Consider the following 26,531-nt stretch of genomic DNA (forward strand, 5'->3'; position numbering starts at 1 on the left):
AGTCTGACCAAGCTTACTGACACTAGCATATACAGCCCCTGAACTAATAAAGTTGACTACTAAGAGCCCAGGTTAGAACACTCAGAAAATCATCAAATAGAGACTAAACATCTAGGAAGTCTACAACATGCTCCTTGGCAAAAGGAACTGTATCCCAATTTTAAAATTGACCTAAATTCAGTAAAGAGCTTATTGATGAGGCAAATGCTTGAATCTATAGCCAGCAGGATCATCATTGGGTGAGGGCAAAATGAGAGCTTCTTCCTTCTCAAATTTTGCAGAGTCACCTTCAGAAGATGTCTAAAAGCCAGTACTGGGTCTAGTTCCACTGGATGTGCAGAACTGGTGTAATCAGGCTCTGCTTAACCACTGCTGCTGGCCAAATCTGTTTTCAGAACTAATAGACTCAACGGGAACTCTGATGTCAGACAAGATCTGAACTGGATCCTTCTGAAATTTTGACACTATTATTGCTGGAAGGAATGGTGAACTTCTTTTGTTCAAGAAGAGAAGTCTTAGAAAATTGGACTGGGTGGGGAGCAGAAAGAGACCCATGGGAACGGGGACACACTTCCTAAAAACAGAGCACAAACTAGATAGTGGTTTTGGGTTTTTTTTTTTTGTTTGTTTGTTTTGTTTTTGTTTTTGGTACCACGGATTGAACCCAGGGGCACTTATCCACTGAGCCACATCCCCAGCTCTATTTTTGTTTTATTTTGACACAGGGTCTCACTAAATTGCTAAAGATGGCCTTGAATTTGCAATCCTCCTGCCTCAGCCTCCCAAGCTACTGGAATTACAGGCCTGTACCACCACACCCAGCAATGGTTAGTATTAGACACCATCTTCCACTTACAAACTAGAGCTCTAGTTCACAGATCTGAAGGGATCTAGCCTCAGAACTCTTCCTTTGCTCCCTCTCACCCATGACATAAAATCTAAAGCCTCCCATCTCTCTCCAGCCTCCTCTCCCAAACTCACCAATCCTACTTTACACTTAAGCCATGCTAAACCAGTTTCCAGAGCAAGTTCTGCCCTGCTCCAGAGGAGTATAGTTGCACAGTGCCAATATCTGAAGAACTCCTTTCCTCCTGTTCTGCAGAACACACTGTGCCCTTTTGCAGAGCCAGCTCTAACCTCCTGATTTACCTGCTCTGTTCTTTCTTGCAACCTCTGTGTGCCTTTTTGTGCTAAAGTAATCATGTCACCATCTCAACGCACTCGACACACTGATGGGTATATTTTCCGACTGGACTAGGCACTCCTCAAAGTCAGAAACCAAGTTTTTCCACCTCAAAAACCTACTTGACAACTCAGGTTCATCTCCTGGTAGGAGCTCAAACATCTGTGGCAGGAATGAACCCCATTAGCGTTTTATCTTTGGCAATGTCTAAACCAAAGAAAATCACACTTGTCTTCTCAGAAGAGGGAACATATTCAAATACCAAGAATTGCAGTTCCTGGTAAGACCTTTCAGAAAATGCCGTTACCAACAGCAGCAACTGAAACTCAGCAGAATGTTGGAGTGCTAAAAAGGGTGAAATAGGGAGACCTGAATAGTCATGGTAAGTAGTCCGGGTGGGGGAAGTGATGGAGATTCAAGGCTGTCTAAAATTTAAGAATCACAAACAAGTTCTTTCTTAAGAATTATATATATTTACACTGTGGATCTGAGATATGTTTAATCACAGTAGAAGCTGTTCAAATCAATCTAAATCCACCCAACCTGGGCCCTCCTCTGCTGTTTGAGCCTGCATTTCAGATAGGAGATAAGCTGCTTCCAGATGGACTGACCTTTGGAAATTCCATTCTAAAAAGAAATCACCAGTTATTGTCACTGTCTTCTTCTCCAGTCTTCCTTCTGGGGCTAAGACCCATCTTGTGACCTAAAGGAAGCTGCCCTCTTTAGTTTTCCATGAGACTTCCAGGGTGGTCTGGGCTATGGGAAGGCCCCTTCAGCTTGGGGGTGGACAGGTGTTCAAGCTCATAGTGCCCATTCTCGGAGGTCTTGTGTGGAAGTTCCTTCATGCCCTCCTTCTGGCTCCTCTTGTGCTCAATAATTTGCTGGAGCTGGTGCCCAGCATATTCTGGCTTGGTGGTTAGTGGTCCAGCCGGCACAGCCACACCAAGAACATCTGACACCATGTATGGGCGCAGCCAGCCCACCAAGGGAGTGCTTCCAGGGCTATAGTGGGTCTGCTTGTGGTAGAAGAGAAGTCCATCTACCTAAAAGAGGGGAAATTGGGGATCACAATGACATCTGGGGCCACATCTCTCTTCCAAGAGAGCCTAGACACACAGAGGCAGCTCTTGTGTACATTTACTGCATTCAGAGGAAAAGAGTCCTTGCTTCTAACATGTGCAGTTTCTCTGAATAAAGAAATGGTCTAAAAGCTAAAATTTAGAAAAGAAAAACATAAAATAGCATTTTCCTATTTACAGAATGATTTCCTATCCACTATTTCACCCTCTTACCCACCAAAAGAGTATTTGAGAGAAAGCTACTAGGGCTTGGGGAGTTCTGAGGGTCTCCCTGAAACACACGGTGAGTATAAAGCAGAAATTCAACTTGAGCCCAGGTCCTCTGTATCCAAATTCCAGATATTTTGCACTACTCCACAGTCTCTGTGTTCAGGCTGAGGGCCCCATGAACAAAGTCAGGGAAACTAGGTATGTCCTCTGAAGTGCAGAACTGCTGAGCACAGGGACCAGGCTATGTAGAAGCCCTGCTTCCCCAGATACTGTCAGCTGCCTAAACCTCCCCCTAAAATGTTTGCAAGCCATATTCTGGGAAACTCAGTTTTCTCAACGGGAAGACCTCCTACAGTCCCATATTTTCTTTTCCATGATTCAGTGACTCATCTCTAAAAAGCATTTATTGCCACTAGGGTATAAGGGATATAAATAAAGATAGTGTTCCTACCACCTTCTTAATTGACTTCCAGAAATGAAGGCAACTCAGCCTGTGCCATTTCCTCATTCAGGAAGCTGTGATCCTTTTGTAAAATTATAGACAGTTCAAGCAAATACTTGGGGTGAGTAGGCAGAATTTTAAATGGTGTGATGGGAAAAGGAAATTCTGCTTGAGCCTGGAGTGGGTAACTATAGTTTCTAAAGATGAAAAAAGACTGCCCAGGACCTAGGAGCTTCTGGTGTCAGGAAACATTCAGAGATATAACAGGGTGAGTGCTGTTAAAATTGGATGATTTGGTCATTTGGTCACCCTGCTCTCACACCACTGCTCAGCAGGTAGTGCCATTTATACTTTGGCCAAAAAGAGGATTAGAGATTCAAACATTTGTTTGGGTCAGTCACAGATGACCTTTTACTTTATGACCACTATGGCAGTCAAACAAGAGGCCTATTTCTTAAGCTTGTAGCAGGAAGAGACATACAGAAGGACCTAGGAATGGAAAACCTTGCTACTACGGACCTCAGTTTCTCAGAGGGAGTTGGATGATCTGTCCTTTAATGCAGCTCTGGCTCTGGCATTCAGATTATCTAGCAGGGGTGGAACTCAAGCTCTAAAGGGCAGCAAGAACATCCTTTCCCAGGAATCCATTTTCAGCACTGTTGTAATGCTCTCACACAGCAAAAGATATCTTAAGATCTCATGTAACTAAGTATCTCTGTACCCTACAACCATGAAAGCAATAATGACAATGGTCTCATTACCTCAAAAGGGAAATCCATAGATAGCACCTTACACAGACTCTCAGGGGTACAAGGAAAATTCTTTAGTCCCACAAATTTAAACTGAAATATAAATTAGATCAAATAGTTAGTACAAGTTACAAATGCGATTGGTTATAGTTTTCAGGGGCTGGGGACGTATCTCAGTTGGTAGAGTGCTTGCCTCACATGCACAAGGCCCTGAGTTCAATCCCCAGCAATACACAAAAAAAGAAGTTTCAGTCTCATCTTTCCCTATCTGCTCCCAACCACCTTCCCTCAAAGGTTCCCAACCTTCCATTACACACAACAATCATCTGGGAGGGAGGAAGGAGGTAGAGAATCAAGGGAGCTTTTAAAAATTATTAATGCAAGCCAGGCAATGGTGGTACATACCTGTAATCTCAGCAACTCCAGAGGCTGACTAGGAGGATCACCTATTTGAAAACAGTCTGGGCAACTTAGAGAGACCATTTCAAAATAAAAAGGTCTAGGAGAGCTCCCCTGGATTCAATGCCCATTACTGGCCAAAAGAAGAAAATATATATATATATTCATCTCAGGTAAGTCACACCCTGAAATTCTTACTGAACTGGTCTATGATAAGGTCTGGGTTGATTTGTTTTGTTTTTGTAGTGCTGGGGATCCAACCCAGGGACATGTGCATGCTAGGTAAATGCTCTACAACTAAGCTACACCTCGGCTCTTACCCAATTATTAAAAACACAAATGGAATTCAAATCTGGATGACTGTTAAGTCCATACTCTTCTCATTGTACCATGCTGACTCAAAAAAGATCATTTCAATGTGGAGAGAGAATTAGGAATGTGAAGAGAAATCTTTGCTCCCTACACTTTTTTAAAAAATACTTTTTAGTTGTAGATGGACACAATACATTTATTTATTTATTTATTTATTTATTTATTTATGTGGTGCTGAGGATTAAATCCAGGGCCTTCCACATTCAAGGCAAGCACTCTACTCTGAGCTACAACCCCAACTCATGCTCCCTAGACTTCTAACAGAGAATTAATATCTAGAATATATAAAGAACTCAAAACATTTTACACCAAAAAATAACCCAATTAATAAATGGCCAAATGAATTAAACAGACACTTCTCAGAAGAAGAAATACAAATGGCAAACAAATATATGATATTCAACATCAATAGCAATTAGGGAAATGCAAATCAAAACTACACAGACTGGAGCGGGGGAGGCTGGGGTTGTGGCTCGGTGGTTGAGCGCTTGCCTCACATATGTGAGGCAATGGGTTCGATCCTCAGCACCACATAATAAATAAATAAAATAAAGATATTTTTAAAAAAGAGTTCAGAGCCTCTTATTAAAAAAAAAATGTGGAAAAGATGGGCATGGTAGCACATGTTTGTAATCCCAGTGGCTTGGGAGACTGAGGCAGGAGGATCCCAAGTTCAAAGCCAGTCTCAGCAACTTAGTGAGACCCTATCTCAAAAAAAAAAGTAAAAAAGATTTGGAGATATGGCTCAGTGATTAAGCACCCTGGGTTCAATCCCTGGAATCAAAAGGAAAAAAAAAAAAGTAGGAAAAAAGATCATTTCATTTAGAATGATTATATTTAGATAACAGATCAATCCTTATCCCTATAAAGAATTCTCTGATCCTAACACTAAGTCTTACAGGATTGAGCGTGGTTTTCTCGCCCAGTCCTTCTTCTTCCGGCAATTTTGAATGCATCCAGTAGAATCGGAAATCAGTCTGCATAGAAAAGGGACATAGAAAGACGAAATACTGGTCATCTCAAACTCTTTTTTTTTTAATACTTATTTTTTAGTTTTTAAGTGGACACAATATCTTTATTTTATTTTAATGTGGTGCTGAGGATCGAACCCAGTGCCTCACACATGCCAGGCAAGCATTCTACCACTGAGCCACAACCCCAGCCCATCATTTCAAACTCTTTCAAACTCTTTAAGTGGGGGGGGGGGGGGGCACCCAATTCTAAATAGCCACTTGACTTACAAAGACCTATTCCCTTCTGTCATTATCCCTCTTTCATTTAAAACCATAAGGTCAGCAAGAAGATTATCAAATCCTTCAAGATTTTCTTCCTTAAAACTCAACAGGACTATTAATAGCAACAAAGCCAACATTTATCACTGAAGGCCTACTTTCATAATATAATATAATTAATCTTCAATCACCCTCTGGGAGTTGTATCACATTATCTCCATTTTATAGGTGAGGACTCTTGAGGATAAGAGAAGTTAAGTCACTTGCCCAGGTACACAGAGAAAATAATGTGTGACCTAGGACTCTTCAACTCCAAAGAACATTATGTAACCCCTCTTCTTTATATTAGGCCTGACTATTAGAAACTATGATACAGTTGAAACTTTTCAGAAACTATTTTATTCTCTGAATCAGTGACATGTATCCTTCTATACTTATGTTGAACTTTATCATTCTTTCAAATTGTGTTCTTTTTGGAAATTAAAAATTAAAAGCACACATACAGCCTTTTTTTTCCCCTGGTGGTACTGGGGACTGAACCCAGAGGCACTCTACCACTGAACTACACTAGGCATCTTTTCTTTATATTATAAAAATATAAGTGGTTTTAGTTACCAAATTTATAGGCTGTGATGAAACATCCTTCAACAGAATTAAAGGAAGACATGTGCTGGACCGAATTTACATTCATAGGTGTAATCTTGCCTCTGTATTTGGGCAAGGTACTTAACATCTGAGGATCTCAGTTTTTCATATCTACACAAGGATAATAGTAGTACTTGCCTTACAGATTATTGCAAGGGATTTAATGCATTAATGCCACAAAGTGTTTAGCAATATATATCCTAATTGCTAGGGGCTGGGATATAGCTCAGTTGGTAGAATGCTTGCCTTGCATGCACAAGGACCTGGGTTGTAATCCCCAACACCACAAAAACAAAACAAAACAAAACAACAAATCCTAACTGCAAATGTTTAAGGATCACTTGAGAATTCTGGCACCACCTGGCAAGATTTGGAAATCTACTGTGAGGTAATGCCTATGGAAAGAAACAGCCTGTGGTAACAATGTGATTCTCACACTTGAGCCTTCATGAAGATCACCTGGAGGCTGTTTAAAACTTTCAGGCCCACTCCCACCTGATGGTTCTGTAGGTTTGAGAATGTGCATTTCTAACAACTTTCTGATATGCCTGGTCTAAAGTCCACATATTGAGTACTAATATGAAAAACTAATTAACAAGGAGCAAAAGAGTACTACTATACAACAGAAACAACACAGGGCGTGATGTTAACAGCCATGAGGCCTAGTGCACATCCAGCCTCACTCTGATCACTGCAGCAGTCACCACAAGAAGCACCAAAGTGAGAAAATGTTGGGGAAGGTGAAACTAGAGGGGGAGTAGTGGGCCTCTTCTCACTTGGAAAGCTGTCCTTGTAGAGCTAGAGCCTTTGATATTTGAGGCTTTCTATAATATCACGGAGGCCCTGGCATCTTCAGGGTCAGGATGTGGTTGGTGAAGGAGTGGAGGTTGAGGGGGTCTATTTGATGGTGACTTGCATTCCACCCTCTCTTCCTGGTCCCATCTCCACAAGGTGGCATCTTCCTTGCTCCACAGTCTTCCCTACAGTCACCCTCCTATTCTCTGGAGAGAAGTGAGGGAGTGGCCTCAGCAGCTACAGGCCCGGCCTACACTTCTGCTGTTTTTCCTCCTTGCAAGAACTGCTATCCTTCCCTTAGTTCCTCCTACTTCTTTTTCAAAACTAAGCTAATTTAAACACTAAGAGATGCAGGGAGCATTAGATAATGTTCTTGATATACCACATCCTGTACACACCAAGAAGTTGGTCACGTATCAAAGCCACATGCTGAGCCACTTTCCTGGAGAGGAAAAGACAGAAAAAAACATGAGGGGAGTATCAATCCTTACCTGGCAGTCATAAAAAGGGTGTCCTCGCCAGCACATCACATCTAGAACATAGTAGGTCTGATTCACCTCACTGTAAATGCAATCCAGAATGGTGTACTCTGGAGACAAAAGGCAGAAAGTCAGGATTCCACTTCCAACCAGGGTTCCCTCCACCACAATCTAGGGAACCCCATTCTAGATAAATACTCAGTGCTTGCAACAAGTCAGCACTAGAACTAACAATTCATTAGGGAAAGCATTCTTCACGGCCCCTTCTGGCTACCTGGTACACCTTAACCCATTATGTTCATTATCCTATATGGAATTGAAAACTTAGGACTTAATGGGTTAAGGGTGACATGGATACACAGGTCAAAAGGAATCAAGACAATGCTTCACTCAAGTGGGAATTCTCAACTTTTAATTATTTGGTACTAGAGACTGAACCCAGGGAAAATTTACCACTGAGCTACATTCCTAACCCTTTTTATTTTTATTTTGAAACTGGGTCTTGCTGAATCTCTGAGGCTGGCCTCAAATTTGTGATTCTCCTGCCTTAGCCTCCTGAGTTGCTAGGATAGAAACATGTACCACTATGCCCAGCAGGAATTCTGAACATTTAGACAAATTGGAACATTACAGAAACAAACTCAAATTTTAAAGCAAGTTATCTTCCATTTTGGTTTAATTTATTTATTTATTTATTTTTTTGAGAGGGGTCTCACTGTGTTGTCAGGTTGGTCTCAAACTCCTGAGCTCAAGTTATCTTCCTGCCTCAGACTCCCAAGTAGATATATTAGTAAATGGTAATACATACCTGGTTTACAACTACTTGTTTGTTTTGTTTGTTTGTTTGTTTTCCATTACTGGGGACTGAGCCCAAGGCCTTGCAGTATTAGTTCGCTATGTCTCCAACTCTTTTATTTTTTATTTTTTCATTTGATTTTAAGACAGGGTCTCACTAAGTTGCCCAAATTGGCCTCAGACCTGCCTCAGAAAGAAGATGGCATTACAGGTGTGTGCCACTGAGCCAGCTTACAATAACTTTTTAAGTTTCTAGATGCTTTGTTATAATTTAACTATAAATAGTCCCCCTTTAAGGAATTTATAATCCAATTAAGGAGATAAGATGGTCACAGAGGGAAGTCAAGGGCTAAACTATAGCCATGGACAAGTTATTTACCTTTATCTTAGCCTGGTCAGCTAGGCCACGCAGGAGAAGATAAGGTTGGGTCAATGATAAAGGAGAAAGGGAATTCAGAAGGGAAGCCCAGCAGTGATTGTACCATGATACGTGACATTCTCTCAGGATCTTTACCCCAAAATCTGCATCTGTCATCTTATAATGGAAGTCCAAAGGCATGCTGACCTTAACTCAGAGATTTACTGCCCAGCAGGACTCAGGGTTGTATCTCTTCTACAACTGAGGAGGAATGACTTTGAATGGGAGAGCCTGAGTTCAGGGATCAGTACAGTGTCTGTGTGCAGTTTTAAGTATGCTTTCAAAGTGAGTCCTTAACAACTAGCCAAGCAACAGACACTGTCTTGAACTGAATATAAAACTTAGTAAACAAGCTGAGCAAAATGGCACATGCCTGTAATCCTGATGGCTTAGGAGGCTGAGGCAAGAGAATCACAAGTCAAAGCCAGCCTTTGCAAAAGTGAGGCACTAAGCAACCCAGTGAGACCCTGTCTCTAAATAAAATACAAAATAGGACTGGGATGTGGCTCTATGTTTAAGTGCCCCTGAGTTCAATCCTGGGTTCAAAAAAAAAAAAAAATTACTTAGTAAGCAGGCATCTTATGTAGGTACCTTTTGCATTTGTTGAGTTTCTCCTATTGCCTCCTGGCAGAAGGGAAGAAAACCTGTTGACACAGTAGCCACTCTTGGTATAGGCACTGGTAGAACCCTGTGGGAAGAAAGCAACCATTCTTGTTAGGCATCCAGGTCTTCTCACCCTCTTGCTTCCTCATTGTGCAGGGGTGTAATTGGCCCAAGATGGCTCTCAACACATCCTTCCTGCAGGAAAGCATTTCAAGCCCCATTCCAGGCACAACTGCCAGAGCAGATGAGAAAAATGAAGCACAAAAAATCCCTCACACCATACACCAGGCCGGCTAATAGAGAGTAGGAGGCAGCTACTCACCCTGGAGGCCACAATAAGGGCTCTTTTTCCAACAGGGCACACCACCACAATCCATTCTTGTCCCAAATCTGAAGGAACATCAATTAACCACTCAGAGAGCATCAACTGGGAACACAAAAAATGCCATTATAAGCAGGGGTTGCTGCTCAAATGTTACAAGGACAAAGCGTTCATGTCCTACATGCACAATACATATACAAGTAAAAGAACAGAAAAGCCAGCAGAGGGGACTTCTACCCGGGTGCTCACAGTAGTTGAGCCAGTCTCCTGCACAACTGACTGGATGGAAGCCACTTACTTGGGACTCAGCTTCTCTCCTCAGTGCTATCACCTACATCAATGCAGGGCTTACTATCTCATTTCCTGGACCAAGGTGGTAGGGCCCTTTTCCTTTCCTTACTTTACCCATCTCCTTCCAGTTTCATAACTATTATGATCCAGAGGCTACACCTCAGGGATGAATAAGGTACTTGATTTTATCTTATTTATTTGTGTATTACTATTATGTTTTGGTCCTGGGGACTCAAGCCAGGGGCACTATACCACTGAGTTATATTCCTACCTCTTTTTATTTTTTGAGACAGGGTCTTTTAAATTGCCAGGCTGGCCTCAAAACTTGTAATCCTCCTGCCTCAGCCTCCCAAGTTGCTGGGATCACAGGCATGCACTACCAAGCTGGGCTCACCCACCCCTCTTTATGGTAGCATTTATTTCAGTGGGTTTTGACTGCATTGTACAGGAAGGTGGGTCTAATCATCTCTGGACCACGCACTTGATTCGCATAACGTTTTGGTAACTTCTTGCCAGTGTCAATGTCCATTTCTTCATCATCTTTCTTGTCTTCTTCCTCACTCTCCACCCCTGTCCAATCATCTTCAGCCAGTCTCCTGGCATGGTTCACATAATCCAGCCGCTTCCTGGAATGAAAAAAAAGGCATAGGCTCAAAGGATTTAAAATCAGCATACTATAGTGACACAGCCACATCAATGTTCACAGCAGCTCAATTCACAATAGCTATGGAACCACCCTAGGTGCCCTTCAATAGATGAATGGAAAAAGAAAATGTGGGGGCTGGAATTGTGATAAGTGCGTGGTAGAGCGCTCCCCTAGCACGTGTGAGACCCTGGGTTTGATCCTCAGCACCACATAAAAAAAATAAATAAAATAAGGGTATTGTGTCCAAATACAACTAAAAAAAATAAATATTAAAGAAAATGTGGTATATTTACACAACGGAATATTACTCAGCCATAAAGAAGAATGAAATCATAGCATTTGCTGATAAATGGATGGAACCAGAGAATATCATGCTAAGTGAAATAAACCAATCCCATGTTTGTAGATGCTGACTCACAACGGAGGAGGAGGAGTGGAGGTTCATGGGATTGGACAGGAGAGTGGGGGAAAAGGAGGGGGGATAGAAATGGGAAAAACAGTAGAATAAATCGGACATAACTTTCCTATGTTCATATATGAATACATGACCAGTGTAACCATGTACAACCACAAAAATGGGAAGTTATACTACACATATGTATGATACATCAAAATACATTCTACTGTCGTATATAACTAAAATGAACAAATAAAAAAAAAGAGGTTGGGCGTGATCAGTGCATGCTACACACGTGTGAAAATATCACACTGAATGCCAGTAGAATGTACAATTAATATGTGTTAATCAAAAATAAAAAGGAGGAGCTGGGGATGTGGCTCAAGTGGTAGTTTGCTTGCCTAGCATGCGTGAGGCACTGGCTTCGATTCTCAGCACCACATAAAAATAAAATAAAGATATTGTGTCCACCAAAAAAATAAATAAATAAAATAAATAAGCTGTTACATTTTAGACAGAAACATCCTATAATGAAAAAGATTTCATTTAATTCAAAGGCTCCAGATTTGGGAGCAACTTGGGGATTTGGGTGGGAGTAAGAAATATGGAATTTCCTTTGCAAAGCCAAACTAATGGCTGCCTCCTCATAGATCCTAAATAGGGAACCCCCCTGAACAGACACAGCCTTCCTCTGAATTTCCTAAGAATGGAAAAATGCTGGGAGCCATTAGCCAAGTAGGTATGACAATTTCCTTGCCAGCGTACCCCATGTTGCTGACATGTTGCAGCGACATTGAATGTAGGTGACCTTGCTCAAGGACCAAGGCAGATTAGGGTGTTCCCGGTTTTAAGATAAATCGTGTTTAGGGCGTTCCCAGTTTAGGTTCCAGGTTTAAGGTTTAAGATTATTCCTCCTGGGAATAGGGCGTATCCTGCTGCCTGAGTTCCCCTTGAGTTCTCACGTGATTCAGACAGTATATTTTGGAGATAGAAGCCCAGTGGAGGTGAATTTGGGCAGAGAACGTGGATTCGGGCAGAGAACGTGGATTTCCCCAGAACGTGTTTGTAGACGGCTGGTGTGAGTTCGGGAATAAAGAGTTGCTGTTTGAATCTACAAGCTGTGTGGTGGCTCGTGATTGTGTGCCCAGCCAGACTGCGGCATTTGTGCCCAGCCAGACAGCGGCAGAAAAAGTAAGATATTTAAAGGAATTTGCAATGTTCACTAACTGTATAGGCTGAGCCCACCCTCACACCACCCACCCCAGGTGAGAACTGACATTTCCTGCCTGGCAGACACTGTTTCCAAAGGCCCTAGGATGAGAGAGAGGAAACAATGAGATGCAGTGAGAAGTCTAAAACAGGACAGCTTCTGGGGATTTCCACTTTACACAGCTTTCAGAGGAGAAGCCAGGCCTCTCTTCAGTTTCTAACTTTCAAAAAGAGCCACTTAAGTGCTGGGGTTGTGGCTCAGCAATAAAGCGCTCACCTAGTACATGTGAGGCCCTGGGTTCAATCATCAGCATCACATGTAAATAAATAAAGTAAAGGTATTGTGTCCAACTACAACTAAAAAATAAATATTTTGGGGAAAAAAAAGAAGAGCCACTTAGTTTACAATTTTATCTTTTACTTTACATTATTATTATTATTATTATTATTATTATTATTATTATTATTTTAACTATATGTTCTAGAAAGGTTGGGAAATTATGAGGCTAGAAAAAGCAATTTCTGGAACCTAAGTGTTTTAAATTGATTTGGAAATGTACCTCCTAAACTTGATTTCCTCAAAGCAATGTAAGAATTAAACCACTGAGGCAGTGAACCAGCATAACTGTTTTCTTCTTCTCCTATTTTTCTTTTTTTAAAACAGTACTGGGAATTCAACCCAGCCCCACACAAGCACTTTACCATTGAGCCTTAAGCTTCATTTCTAGTATTTATTTATTATTTTGATACAGGGAATTAAACTCAGAGGTACTCGACCACTGAGCCACACCCCCAGCCCTATTTTGTATTTTATTTAGGAACAGCGTCTCACTGAGTTGCTTAGAGCCTTGTTTTTGCTGAGGGTGGATTTGAACTCACGATCCTCCTCCCTCAGCCTCCTGAGCCACTGGGATTACAGGTGTAAGCCACTGCAGCCAACCTATTTTTTATTTTTGAGACAGGGTCTCACTAAGTTGCTGAGGCTGGCTTTGAACTTGCAATGTGCAACCACAATAGCACCCAACTGGTTAACTGGTTTCTTCTTACTCCTCTTCCCCACCCCCCCCACCCCCCACCCCCCGTCTTTTTAAATTGTGAGACAGGGTCTCACTAAGCTGCCCAGGCTGGCCTTGAACTTGCAATCCTCCTGCCTCAGCCTGCTGAGTCCCTGGAATTACATACATGCACGATAGCACCCAGATGATTTCTTCTTAAATTCACATGTTCATGCCCATTCATTCAAATTTGCATACCTGAGAGAACATATGAAAGCACAATGGTCTTTTATTTCAAGAACAAAAGACAGCAAATATATTCCTACATGTGTGAAAGGATGTATATCTGTGGTTATTTCCTAGGCATTGTTTATAATCACAAAAGAAGGAAACTACCCAGATGCCCATCAGTAGGGGAATGATAAGGTTACATGTAAACCAACAACCAATGGAATACCTGGCACCATAAAAGGGGATGATATGGCATTTTATGAACTGATATAGAAGCTCTCAAAAATAAATAAATAAATAAACACTATTAAATAAATATACAATAGTGTAGAGTACACTACTACTTGTATTTTAAAAATAATAGGGTTGGGGCTGGGGATGTAGCTAAGTGGTGGAGCGTCTACCTTGTATGTGTAAGGCACTGGGTTCAATTTTCAGCACCACATAAAAATAAAAATAAATAAAATAAAGGTATTGTGTCCCTCTACAACACCCCCACACACACGCATATATATAATATAAAATAATAATAAGCCAGGCACAGTGCTGCCTGCCTGTAATCCCAGCGACTCGGGAGTCTAAGGCAGGAGGACCTCTAGCTCAAAGACAGTCCACCAACTCAGCGAGGCCCTAAGCAACTCAGCAAGACTCTGTCTCTAATAAAATATGAAAAAGGGCTGGGGATGTGGCTCGGTGATTAAGTGTCCCTGAGTTCAATCCCTGGTACCAAAAATAATAATAAGTATTAATAATAATAATAGTGGGTATAGCTCAGTGGTAGAATACCTGCCTAGCATGCATGAAGTTCAATCTCCAGCATTGTAAAAAATTAAAATTAAAAAAAAAATTTATATATACAATCAAACACACTTGCTCATATCTACACAGAATATCTTTGGAAAGAAAACTAATAGTTCAGGAAAGAAACTGGGCAACTAGGGGACAAAATAGGGAGGGAAGTTTTTCAACATGTATTCTTCTACAAACTTTGAACTACATGAATGAATATATTTCCTATTCTAAAATAATAAAGTAAAATTGAAAAAGGGGGAGGATTATTTCTTCCTGGTGTGCTAGAGTGGGCCACAAAGAGGGACATGAAACTAGATCTGGATTCCAGGCCTGTCATATTAGTCCCCATACTTCTGCGCCTTGTTCTCTGGATGATCCTTCAAATCTTCAGCTGTCTCCTCTGATCTTTGACTCTGTTCTTCAGTCAGGGGCTTCCTTCTGTGCTGCCCACCAAAAGGGAAACTCAGACCCAGGCTGACATTGGTGCTAGGTGGACCCACAGAGGAAGAAAGCAAATGGTCTAGAGTGAAGCGAGGCTGGGCTTCCCCACCCAGTTCTCACAGCCAGCCAGTTGCTGGTTCTTATTCTCACATTCTAGCCCCACTCTCCTCCCCCTCTACCTGGACTTCATCAGCAGGGAGGGTACATTTCCACTTCTTGCATTTCCAGGAACAGATGAGGACAGAGCCCTGCCTATACTTCCATGCTTGTATTTTAATTGAGGAGGAACAATAAACACATACAGGTGAGTATCCCTTACTGAAATGCTTGGGATCAGAAATGTTTCGGATTTTGGAATATTTGTACATAGATAATGAGATATGGGATGGGACCCAAGAAAGAGAGAAACAGAGACAGACAGGGAGGAAGGAAGAAAACAGGAGAGGAAAATAGGAGTGATCTCGGAATGTAATCTGCAAGCAACTGAGGAGACATAGGGAACCATCTCTGTCAAACACATCCAGGGATGCAGCACTGGACAAAATATAGACTCTATGGAAACTGCAGTAGTTAATAGTTTCTCCCAGTCCCTAATTGCTTAATTTATGATCCAGAAGAGGCACACACAACACTGAGAATAAAATACAGGTCCTGTCTTCAAAACAGCCCAACCTCAAACACTTCTATTCTGCTCTCTTCCCCTGTTTGTTCATTTTGGCACTTACAATTAAGAGTATGGAAGACATTTCCTCAGATTCCCTAAGGAATTGTTTGTCTTGAACTCCCAAGGGCTCCACAGAACATTTGGGGTAAATGCAGACGGGAAGACCACACCAATACCAGAATTCAGAGCGTGGGAGAAGCCACACATAAGCAGCCCTCAGAATGTGGGGAGTGGAAGTCTAGGTGTGGCTTTCACAAGTCCCTAAATTGCAAAGCTCCATACTGTTGCCAGGAAAAACAGCAAAATTTAACCAAATAACTGAGCTTTTCTTTCAAGTTTTAGTCTCTTCCTACTTCCTCTTTTTTCCTAAAATCTGAACATTAAGGATACCTAACTCTGCCAGGATTTACCCTCCCAAATCTATTGGCAGAAAGATCAATCTACAAATAGTCTATTTTTGAAAGGGTTCTGTAGAGACAAGCCTAGACACCCCTGAATCATTCTCAGCTCCCAGAATGAAGAAAGAAGCCAAGGAGTTAAAGCATCCTTACAATTTCTGCAGTTCCAGTAACCGGCGGCGCCGCTCACTCTGCTCCAAGGAACTGTATTTGGACTTGTATTGGGATAGGCGGGGGTGTGGGGCAGCTGTGCTGTTCAGATCTTGAGACACAGAAAAGCTACTAGCCAGGGCTTGACTCAGCTCTTCCATCTTCCCTATAAAAAAAAAAAAAAAAAGAAAATGGTTCATTCATTCATATCATCCTGGGTATACAGGCAGTTGTGATGTAATATGATGGCTACCTTCCCAAAATACACCACTTCATCTAAAATCACAATTTTTTCCATAGTGAAAAAAAGGAAATTAAAAGGTAAATGAGTTACACATCAGCATTAACAATGTTATTTTCTAATGATATTTTGATAATGATCATGATAGCTCTGAATGCATAAACCTAATATAAATCACTAAGAAAATTTATTCCATCATAGGGCTGGGATTGTGGCTCAGTGGTAGAGCGCTCGCCTAGTGTGTGTGAGGCACCACATAAAAATGAATAAATAAAGGTACTGTGTCCAACTACAACTAAAAAATAATTTTAAAAAAATTTATTCCATCATCAAATCATCCTTTTGTTTCCCATAACCATGAACTGTCATTCATTTTTTTTTTTTTTTTAATTGAGAACCAAACTCAAGGGCACTCTACAACTGAGTTATATCCCCAGTTGTATTTTGAGATAGGGTCTCACTAAACTGCCTAGGGCCTAAGTTGCTGAGGATGGCCTCAAATTTGCAATTCTTCTGCCTCACAGCTTCCCAAGTCTCTGGGATTATAGTTGTGCACCATCGCACTCAACTTGTTGTTCAATTTTTATCACTGGACATCTAGTTATGTGACCAAGCTTCTAATTTTTTCCTGAGTAGTTCTAAATGGCCATCATTCAATAACATTGTCAATATAAATTTTATGCAACTGGCTAATTATGTAATAAATGTCTTTTTGTTTTGCTTTTTTTTTTTTCTTTTTCCCCAGTTCTGGGGATCAAATCCAGGGCCTCAGTTGGGCCAGGCAAATGCTCTACCACTGAACATTTCCAACCCAAATAAATGCCAACTCATTTTCAGGAAATTTAGCTCCAGAAGAAACATGTTCTGGCGCCCCTAGAGGAAGACAGGAGAAGCCAAAAAAAAACAACCAAACTTAACAGTTACTTTCTCATTTTATGTTTTGTTTTTGAGGGGCTGAATGGTTTCAGGTTTCAGGGTTACCTATGTGAGACTCACTTGAAAAAGGGTTAGGGTGTGGAAGGTTGCCTAAAAGAGAATGCCAGCTACTCTAGTACAAAGAATTTACACATGGTACAATAGGGAAACAGGGAGTGTATGTCACATGGGAGACAAGACTACCCACATGGGCCCTAAAGGATGGAAGTGGAGAAGAAGAGGTAAAATGCTGGGCGTGCTGGCATAGGCCAGCAATCCCAGCTACTCAGAAGGCTAAAACAGGTGAATTGCAGGTTCGAGGCCAGCCTAGCAATTTGGTGAGGTACTAAGCAACTGAGCAAGATGCTGTCTCAAAATAAGTAAAAAGGGATGGGGATGTGGCTCAATGGTAAAGCGCCCCTGGGATTATAGTTGTACTTATACCTAGTATGAAAAAATTTAAAAAATGTTATTAAAAAGAAAAGGAAAAGAAGTAAATTCACTTTTTATTCAAATTCCTATGAATGAAGTACTTACTGGGTGGACTAGGAGCTCAATAAAGGTTAAAGGCGTGCCTCAGACTATAAGAAAACAGGAACATTTGGGAGAAACCAGCTGAACTGGTCCCACCCTTCAGTTCTGGTGCAAATCAGAGAGTACCACCAATACTAAACCACCCATACCAGGTCCCACTGCTCTCAGCACCAAAATGAACAAGCTCATTCCAGAAGTTCCATAGTAAAAAATAAAACTCCAGGGGCTGGGGATATAGCTCAGCTGGTAGAGTGCTTGCCTAGCATGCACAAGGCCCTGGGTTCAATCCCTAGTACCACAAAAAATAAATATAAATAAATAAATAAGACTCCATACACTTCCACTTGGCCATTGAATTGTTTTGTTTTCTTTTTCCTCTGTCCTGGGGATTGAACCCAGTGGAGCACTACCACTGAACTACATTCCAAGCTCTTCATTTTTTGAGATAGTGCCTTGCTAAACTGCCCAACCTAGCCTCAAACTTAAGATACTCCTGCCTTAGACTCTCTAGTGTCTGGGATTAGTGTGTCATTCCATCAGATTCTAATGAGGTACTTTCTACTGCACACTTGATATCAGATTTTATCTTTCTTAATTTGAAGCATTTGACTGGGGTGGGGTGGTACTTGGGATTGAACCCAGGGGCTCTTTACTACTAAGCTCCATCCCCAGTCCTTTTTATATTTGAGACAGTGTCTCACTAAGCTGCTTTGGGCCTCACTAAATTGCTGAGGCTGGCCTCGAATTTGCAATCTTCCCTCTTTAACTTCCAGAGTCACTAGGACTCACAGGCATGTACCACTGTGCTTGGTTGATTTTTTTTTAAAGGAAATTTTAAAAAATTGCGGTTGAGAATGACAGGCACAATGGCGTGCGCTTGTAATCCCAGCAGCTCAGTAGGCTGCAGCAGGAGGATCATGAGTTAAAAGCCAGCTTCAGCAATTTAGTGAAATCCTATCTTAAAATAAAAATATAAAAAAAAAAGCTGGGGATGTGGTTCAGTGGCTAAAGTGCTCCACAATTCAATTCCCAGTACCCCCCCCCCCAAAAAAAAAAAACAGTGTGCTTACGGGACTATAGGAATAAGCACAGAGAGTTCTCAAAGGACTAGAAATGGAATCGCCATTATGACCCAGTGGTACCACTCCTTAGTATTTATCCTAAAGAATAAAAGTCAACATACTATAGCAATGCATGCATATTCATGGGTTTTGTTGTTGTTTGGGTTTTTTTTTTTTTTTTGGTGGTGCTAGGGATTAAGCCCAGAGCTTTATGCATGTGAGGCAAACACTCTACCAATTAAATTATACCCCCCGCCCACATATCCATGTTTAAACAGCACAATCCACAACGTCAAATTATATAACTAGTCTAGGTGTCCATCAACAGATGAATGGATAAAGAAAATGTGGTAGACATACACAGTGGATTTTTTTTTTGGGGGGGGGGGGTACCAGGGATCGAACTTAGAGGCATTCAACCACTGAGCCACATCCCCAGCCCTATTTCTTGTATTTTATTTAGAGACAGGATCTATACTGAGTTGCTTAGTACCTCACAGTTGGTGAGGCTGACTTTGAACTCGAAATTCTCCTGTTTCAGCATCCCAAGCAGCTGTGATTACAGGGATTACAGGCGTGGGCCACAGCACCCAGCTACACAGTGGATTCCTATTCAGCCATAAATAAGAATGAAATGGGAGCCAGGCATGGTGACACATCTTTAATCCCAGCAGCTGGGGAGCCTGAAACAGGAAGTTTGCTTGAGTTCAAAGTCAGCCTCAGCAATTTAGTGAGGCCCTAAGCAACTCAGTGACCCCTGTCTCTAAATAAAATTTTTAAAAAGGGCTGGGGAAGTGGCTCAGTGGTTAAGTGCTGCTGGGTTCAATCCCAGGTACAAAAAAAAAAGAATGAAATATGTTATTTGCAGGAAAATGGATAGAATTTAAGAAAGCCAAACTCAGAAAGTCGATGGTTATATTTTTAAAAAATATTTATTTTTTTAGTTGTAGTTGAATACAATATCTTCAATCTATTTATTTATTTTTATGTGGTGCTGAGGATCGAACCCAGGACCTCATCCGTGCTAGTCAAGCGCTCTACCGCTGAGCCACAACCCCAGCCCCAATGGTTATGTTTTATCTCATGTGTGGAAGCTAGAACTTAAAAATAAGGGGGGAAAGATAGGGAGAATCTCTTGCAAATCAAAGGGCTACCTGGTTGCTACATTAAACCCTGAATTGGCAACCTGTTACCAGGTTCCCTAATGACTGGCGAGAGCTGTTTTTTCTTCTTACTTGAAAAAAGCCGGGGCTGGGGATGTGGCTCGAGCGGTAGCGCGCTCGCCTGGCATGCGTGCGGCCCGGGTTCGATCCTCAGGACCACATACAAACAAAGATGTTGTGTCTGCCGAGAACTAAAAAATAAATATGAAAAAAAATAAAATTTAAAAAAAAAAAAAGCCTACTTTTTCACTTCGGAAAAAAAAATAATCAAAGGAAGATCAATAGAATGAAAGGGGACCAGGAGGAAAAGGGTAGGTAATGGGAGATGAATCTACCAAATTATAGAGTTCAATCTCCAGTAATGAAAAAAAAAATAATTCTTTAAAAAAATTATCTTTGGGTCTTAAAGTAATGACCAAATTCAGCTGGAAGCAGTGGCACATTCCTGTAATCTCAGCAACTGAGGAAGCTGAGGCAGAAGGATGCAAGTTTGAGGTCAGCCTAAGACTTTATCTCAAAATGGGGGTTGTAGCTAAGTGGTAGTGCTTGCTGAGGATGAATCAGGCCCTGGATTTACTGAGGAGTAGCATGCAAAAAAATTAATAAAAGACCAAATCCAAAGCATCTTTTTTTTTAAGTTGTTGATGGACCTTTATTTTAATTATTTGTATGTGATGCTGAGAATCGAACCCAGTGCCTCACACATGCTAGGCAAGCACTCCACCACTGAGCCACAGCCCCAGCTCCCCAAAGCATCTTCAATAGGCCTTTTCATTCTTTACTTTTGTTGTTGTGGTGGTGGTAGTGGGAATTGAACTCAGGGGCACTTGACCACTGCCCACATCTGCAGCCCAATTTTGTTTTTCTGCGGGGGGGTGGGGGGACAGGGTCTCACTGAGTTGCTTAGTGCCTTGCTGTTGCTGAGGCTGACTATGAATTCAAGATGTTCCTGCCTCAACTTCCCGAGCCGCTGAATTAGAGGCGTGTACCACCGCGCCTGGCTCATGCTTGATGTTAGCTCCCGATTTGCCAAGAATCACAAAATCGTTAAAATTGATGCCTCGGATACTAGGGCGGGTCCCTGCACCTTCCTGTTAAGGGCATCCTTGCTGGCTCTTATTCTTTCAGCCCATTCCACGGAAGGTTCCGTCCACAAGTGTTCAGACTGCGTCCCACGTGGACTCATCCTCCACTAGTTTCCACTAACTTCCCAAGATCTGACCCACCCAGGCCCCTCCTCCGCGCTGAGGCCCAGGCCCACTTCCTGTCCCCCTCCTCATCTCTGATGCCTCCACGTGTCCTCCGTCTCTTCCTACCCCCACGTGCCGGGCTCCTGCCCAGTGATTTTACCTGCTCCACTCGGCCGTACTCCCCGCCACCGCCCCGCAATGCCCTTCTCTAGCGATGGGGTCATCTAGGCCTTGCATGGTTCGCCCCTCCCCTACAAAAATGACCCTCAGGGCTTCTAGCCGGACAGCCTGTACATAATTGCGGAAACACGCCAAAGGGGAGGCCCCGGCCTGGCTCTGCCTCTCCAAGGGCCGTCCCGGGAGCCGGAGAGCGGGACAGGTCAGAGGAGCCTTAGACGGATGATAAGGGGCAACTCGAGAACCGGCAAGACCCGAACTCGAACTCAGCACTCACCGGACTGAGGCGACAGTTGCACGCGCCGCCGCTGCCACCGCCCTCCCCGGGGATCGGCCAATCAGCTGCCCTGAAAGGGTCGGACCCGCCCCCTCGGCTGCCGTCGCGCCGCTAGGCCCACAGTCTTTGCGCCCGGAGTTTCCGGCTCCTCCCACCGTGGCGCACGCCGGAAGTTGGTTCGCTGCGGGCCGTTACTTCCGCCTGAAGGTCTCGGGCTTTTCCGGTCACTCACAGCTGGGTCCTGTTTTTGCGTTGCGCGTCCCGGCCCTTTCCAACAAGATGGCTTGACAAAGGCAAGACCCCACTCCTGGGCACAAGCTCCTCCCAGCCCCTTTCGCCAATAGGAGGAGCGGCGACCTCGTGGCCGGGCATTCAACGCCCTCCACTCCCTGGGTCCTGCCGCCTTCCCATATCTGCTCAGCCTGCTGCCTCTTCTCTGCATTTCTCTCACTCAGGCAGTGCTCGTTGTCTGGATGGCTCCGTCTGACATCCCAAGTCTTGGACTATTAAACGTCCCCTCCCCGTTCGCCCTTCCAACACCAGCAACTGCCTGGACTACTCCCTATTTGCTAGGTTTGGGAATTTCTCCTTCGTATTCGGCTGTGGACTTGGTAACGTGGCTTGATTCCTGTTTAGGGAGTCAGCATCCAGCACAAGGCATGGACTCAATAGACCCTCGATGAAAGAATGATTGAATTGGTGCAAGCTGTGGGACCAAGCAGCCGAGATTTAGGAGACCCCCTCAACTTGGATGCAGTTTCTGCAGGGTAGCACTAACTTAATGAGATGTAAAATTAAAAAAAACAAAACAAAACATGAATAGCTATTTATTGAATGCTGACATTGAGCCAGATACCGTGTTTTATAGGCATTAGTTCATTCAATCATCAAAACAGAGAGGTTAAGTACCTTAGCCAAAGCCACACAGCTCTTGAACCAAACATTTGAATTTGCTAGATGTTTTAATATAGAGAATAGTGGGGCTGGGGATGTGGCTCAAGCGGTAGCGCGCTCGCCTGGCATGCGTGCAGCCCGGGTTCGATCCTCAGCACCACGTACACACAAAGATGTTGTGTCCGCCAAAAAATAAATAAATTCTCTCTCTCTCTCTCTCTCTCTCTCTCTCTCTCTCTCTCTCTCTCTCTCAAAAAAAAAAAAAAATAGAATAGAGTGCCTATTATATACAATAGTAACATTCCTTCTACTCAGGAGGCTGAGGCCAGTCAATCCTATCCTGCAAATTCAGGGCCATTCTGGGCAACGTAGTCACCCTGTCTCCAAATCAAAAGGGCTAGGGAGTGTAGTTCAGTGGTAGAGTGTTTACCTAGGATGTTTGGAGCCTTGGGTTCAATCTCCAAGTTCCATTCTCAGTACCTCAAAGGGGTTGGGGGAAGCTGGCATATTTTGAATCTAAGGAATACCAAGATACGACTTATAAGGAATATCAAGATGTGGACCTGTTGGGCATATATTTTACGTACATACCACAATTTTGGTGCTAAAGGAAATTGGGGACCCTGGAAGACTAATCTTTGGGACCTCAGATTATATGTAGGTGAACACTTGACTTTCACTATCCAGGCTTAACAAAGATTATTTATTGGATATAGCAAAATAAAAACTGATAATTGCTTAATTTGTGGGACTGTGATAAAAGAAAAACCCAGGGCCTGCCTGCATTAAGGAAATTTGATATTGCAGTGTCTGTTTGTCCCAGAACCACCATTTCCTACTTATAACCATAGAGGTCACAACTAGTGGTCAGAACTGCACATAAAAGAAAAAAGACCCCTAACATTGAAGCAAAGTAGACTGTATTTGAAAGAAGTTCCTGAATGCACGGCCAAGGTCTAGAAAGGCTCTGGTCCTTCACTGGTACCCAGCTGAATCACTGCTCATATCCCTGAAAATAAAGAAACAGCAGCTGGCCCAAGGGCTCATTTGGAGTTGGTGGATATTCCAAAAAGGGCTGTTCTGCCTGAAACTATGGCTCCCGAACTCTAGCCATTAGCATCTCACCTTCACAAGGTTGTCCACATACGCATACACCTGTGTGGTTTTGTTTTCTGGTACTGGGGATTGAAGCAAAGGCAGCTTACTACTAAGCTACATCCCCAGCCCTTTTTATTTTTCATTTTGAGACAGAATCTCACTAAGTTGCGGAGGCTGGCCTGGAACTTGGGATCCTCCTGCCTTGCCCTCCTGAGTAGCTGAGATTATGGTATATACTCCATCACACACAGCTAAGTGCTGTGTCTTATCCTCTCTAAAGAAACTTTCAGAGCAGAAACTAGGGACATCTGACCCAGCCTCTTCCTATCAGGGAGAGGAGACAGAAGAGGTATATACCCCAAGTGCCAAAGCAAGAAGGCAGTATGGCCTTCCCTCCAGCCTCTGTCCCTCAGCTGTTGGAAGATAATTGAGCATTTTTGGTTGTGTTGTTTTGTTTTTTCTTTTTGATCCAGCACTTAGGTGATTGCTTCTCCATGTCTCCATGCCAAGCTCTGGACTAGGCACAAGGCCCATGCTTCTCTTTCTCTCTCTTTCTTTCTGTTGAACCTGAGGGAGGTTTTTACCACTGAGCCACATCCCCAGTTCTTTTTATTTTTCATTCCCAGACAAGGTCTGAGTTGCTGAGGGTGTTACTAAATTGCCCAGGCTTATGGTGGTGCATGCCTGTAATTCCAGCGACCAGGGAGGCTATGACAGGAGAATCACAAGCTCAAGAACAGCCTCGGAAACTTGGTGAGACCCTAAGTAATTCAGTGAGACTCTGAGGAAGGTGCTGCCTCAAAAAGTAAAAAAGGCTAGGGTTGTGGCTCAATGGTAGAGTACTTGCCTAGCACATGTGAAGCACTGGGTTCAATTCTCAGCACCATGTATAAATGAACAGATAAAGATCCATTGACAAGTAAAAAAATATTTAAAAAATAAAACTTAGAAAAAGGGCTGGGGTTGTAACTCAGTGGTAAAGTAGCCTTGGGTTCAATCCCCAGTACCAATAAATAATAAACAGCCAAGGCTGGCCTGGAACTTGAGATCCTCCTGCCTTAGCCTGCTGAGTGGCTGAAATAACAGGCATGCATCGCCATAACCAGCTACGCTTGTGCTTTTCTTTTCTTTTGGTATCAAGGATTGAACCCAGGGGCGCTTAACCATTGAGCCACATCCCCAGCCCTTTATATATTTTATTCTGAGACAGAGTCACACTAAGTTGTTTAGGGCCTGCCTAAGTTGCTTAGACTGGCTTTGAACTTGCAATCCTCCTGCCTTGTCCTCCCAAATCACTGGGATTACAGGGGTGCACCACTGAGCCCAGGTAGGCCTGTGCTTTTTAAAGTGTTGTTTCCTTCCAAAGGTGCCAAAAATCACATGGAAACTTGTTAGAATTGAAAATTCTCAGTTTCTCTACTGTAACCGAAAGCTCTGTCCTCATCCTTGAGGCCAATCCAATAATGAAAACAAGGTCTTGGGGTTGGGGCTGTGGCTCAGAGGTAGAGTGCTCGCCTACTATGTGTAAAGCACTGGGTTTGATCCCCAGCACCACATATAAATATGTGTCCACCTATAACTAAAAAATAAATTTAAAAAACAAGGTCTTAAGGGGCCAGGGATGTAGCTCAAGCGGTAGCTCTCTCACCTGGCATGCGCAGGGCGCTGGGTTCAATCCTCAGCACCACATAAAAGTAAATAAAAAGATCTTGTGTCCCCCGAAAAACTAAAAAATAAATATTAAAAAATTCTCTCTCTCTCTCTCTTAAAAACAAAAAAAAACAGGGTCTTGAGAAAAAAGAAGATTGCTTTGCTAGCAAAGGAGAAACACAGGGGACTCCTGTCCCAAAGGCTGTGATTCTGCCCATCCCTACGAACGGGGCTTGGGGCTTTTATAGAGGTGATTCAAAGAAAATGCAATTAGGGAGGAGAGATCAAGAAGGAGAAGATCAGGGAGGAGAAGTTTAGGGAAAAGAAGATCAGGGAGGTTTAGGCAAAAGAAGACTAGTAAAAAGAAAAACATACTCACAGCATCAAGTGAACCCCGTTACACTACCACCTCTCCCTCCTAAATCACAAATTCAGTTGTGGAAGAGATAGCATCTGATTTCACAGTGGCACATGCCTGTGATCCCAGCAACTTGGGAGGCTGAAGCAGGAGGATTTTGAGTTCTAGGATAAGCCTTGGCAATTTAGCCATAACCTGTCTCCAAAAGACATTTAATTTTTTTTTAATTTTTAAAAAAGGGTAAGGGATATAGTTCAGTGCTATAATAATTCTGGATTCAAACCCCAGTACTAAACATAAATAAGTCATAAGAACAACAGTATTGGGTTGTTGTGAAGAATACCTGAGGCAGCACAAACCTGGCACAGTCAAGTGTAGCCATTATCAGCTAGCAGAGGATCATGTTTCCTTTTAAAATTTGCCATTCTCAGGCAAAGAAAATGTGGTATATAGGGGCTGGGGCTACAGCTCAGTGGCAGAGCGCTTGCCTAACCTGTGTGAGGCACTGAGTTCAATTCTTAGCACCACATAAAAAAATAAATAAATAAAGGCATGATGTCTATCTACAACTACAAAAAAATTTTTTTAAAAGAAAAATGTGGTATTTATACACAATGAAATACTACTCAGCCATAAAGAAAAATGAAATGATGATATTTTCCAGTAAATGGATGGAACCAGAGACTATCATGCTAAATGAAATAAACCAATCACCCCCCCCCAAAAAAAAAAAAATTGAAGGCCAAATGTTCTCTCTGATATGCAGGTGCTAACTCACAATAAAGGAACGGGAAGGGAAGAATCGAAGTTCATTGGATTACACTAAGGGGAATGAAGAAATGATAGTAGAAATGAGAATGGGAAAGATAGTAGAATGAATTGGACATAACTTTCCTATGTTCATATATGAATATATGGCCAGTGAAACTCCGTATCATAAAAAAAAAAAATCCATATCATGTACAACCACAAGAATGGGAACTTATACTCCATGTATGTGTAACACGTCAAAATGCATTCTGTCATGTGTAACTAA

General features: G+C 42.5%; 1 protein-coding gene across 3 annotated transcripts; it reads right to left on the bottom strand.

Annotated features, from left to right (window-relative positions):
• Nucleotides 1-1,633: 1,633 nt before the first annotated feature.
• Nucleotides 1,634-21,548, bottom strand: Snupn (snurportin 1). 3 transcript variants are annotated; one of them, XM_027926211.1, is made up of 9 exons: nt 21,496-21,548; nt 15,941-16,103; nt 10,496-10,640; nt 9,724-9,828; nt 9,390-9,486; nt 7,598-7,695; nt 5,334-5,411; nt 3,676-3,756; nt 1,634-2,226 (listed from the first exon to the last, which is right to left on the bottom strand). In XM_027926211.1, exons 2-9 carry the CDS (start codon nt 16,096-16,098, stop codon nt 1,906-1,908), a joined length of 1,083 nt encoding a protein of 360 aa, XP_027782012.1. In that variant the 5' UTR covers nt 16,099-16,103; nt 21,496-21,548; the 3' UTR covers nt 1,634-1,905. The 3 variants fall into 3 exon arrangements, with proteins under 3 accessions (XP_027782012.1, XP_071464580.1, XP_071464581.1); XM_071608479.1 differs by lacking the exon at nt 21,496-21,548 and adding an exon at nt 21,202-21,221; XM_071608480.1 differs by lacking the exon at nt 21,496-21,548 and adding an exon at nt 19,924-19,997.
• Between the last annotated feature and the right edge of the window lie 4,983 nt (nt 21,549-26,531).

Source organism: Marmota flaviventris, chromosome 2 (assembly GCF_047511675.1).
Source record: "Marmota flaviventris isolate mMarFla1 chromosome 2, mMarFla1.hap1, whole genome shotgun sequence".
In the NCBI taxonomy this organism is placed as follows: domain Eukaryota; kingdom Metazoa; phylum Chordata; class Mammalia; order Rodentia; family Sciuridae; genus Marmota; species Marmota flaviventris.

Excerpts from the sequence above, each read along its gene's own strand:
- Snupn (XM_027926211.1), bottom strand. The coding sequence starts at position 16,098 with ATGGAAGAGCTGAGTCAAGCCCTGGCTAGTAGCTTTTCTGTGTCTCAA. Across the intron at positions 9,487-9,723 it reads CCCTTATTGTGGCCTCCAGG|GGTTCTACCAGTGCCTATAC; the intron begins GTGAGTAGCTGC and ends TTCTTCCCACAG. Across the intron at positions 5,412-7,597 it reads ACCCTTTTTATGACTGCCAG|ACTGATTTCCGATTCTACTG; the intron begins GTAAGGATTGAT and ends TTTTCTATGCAG.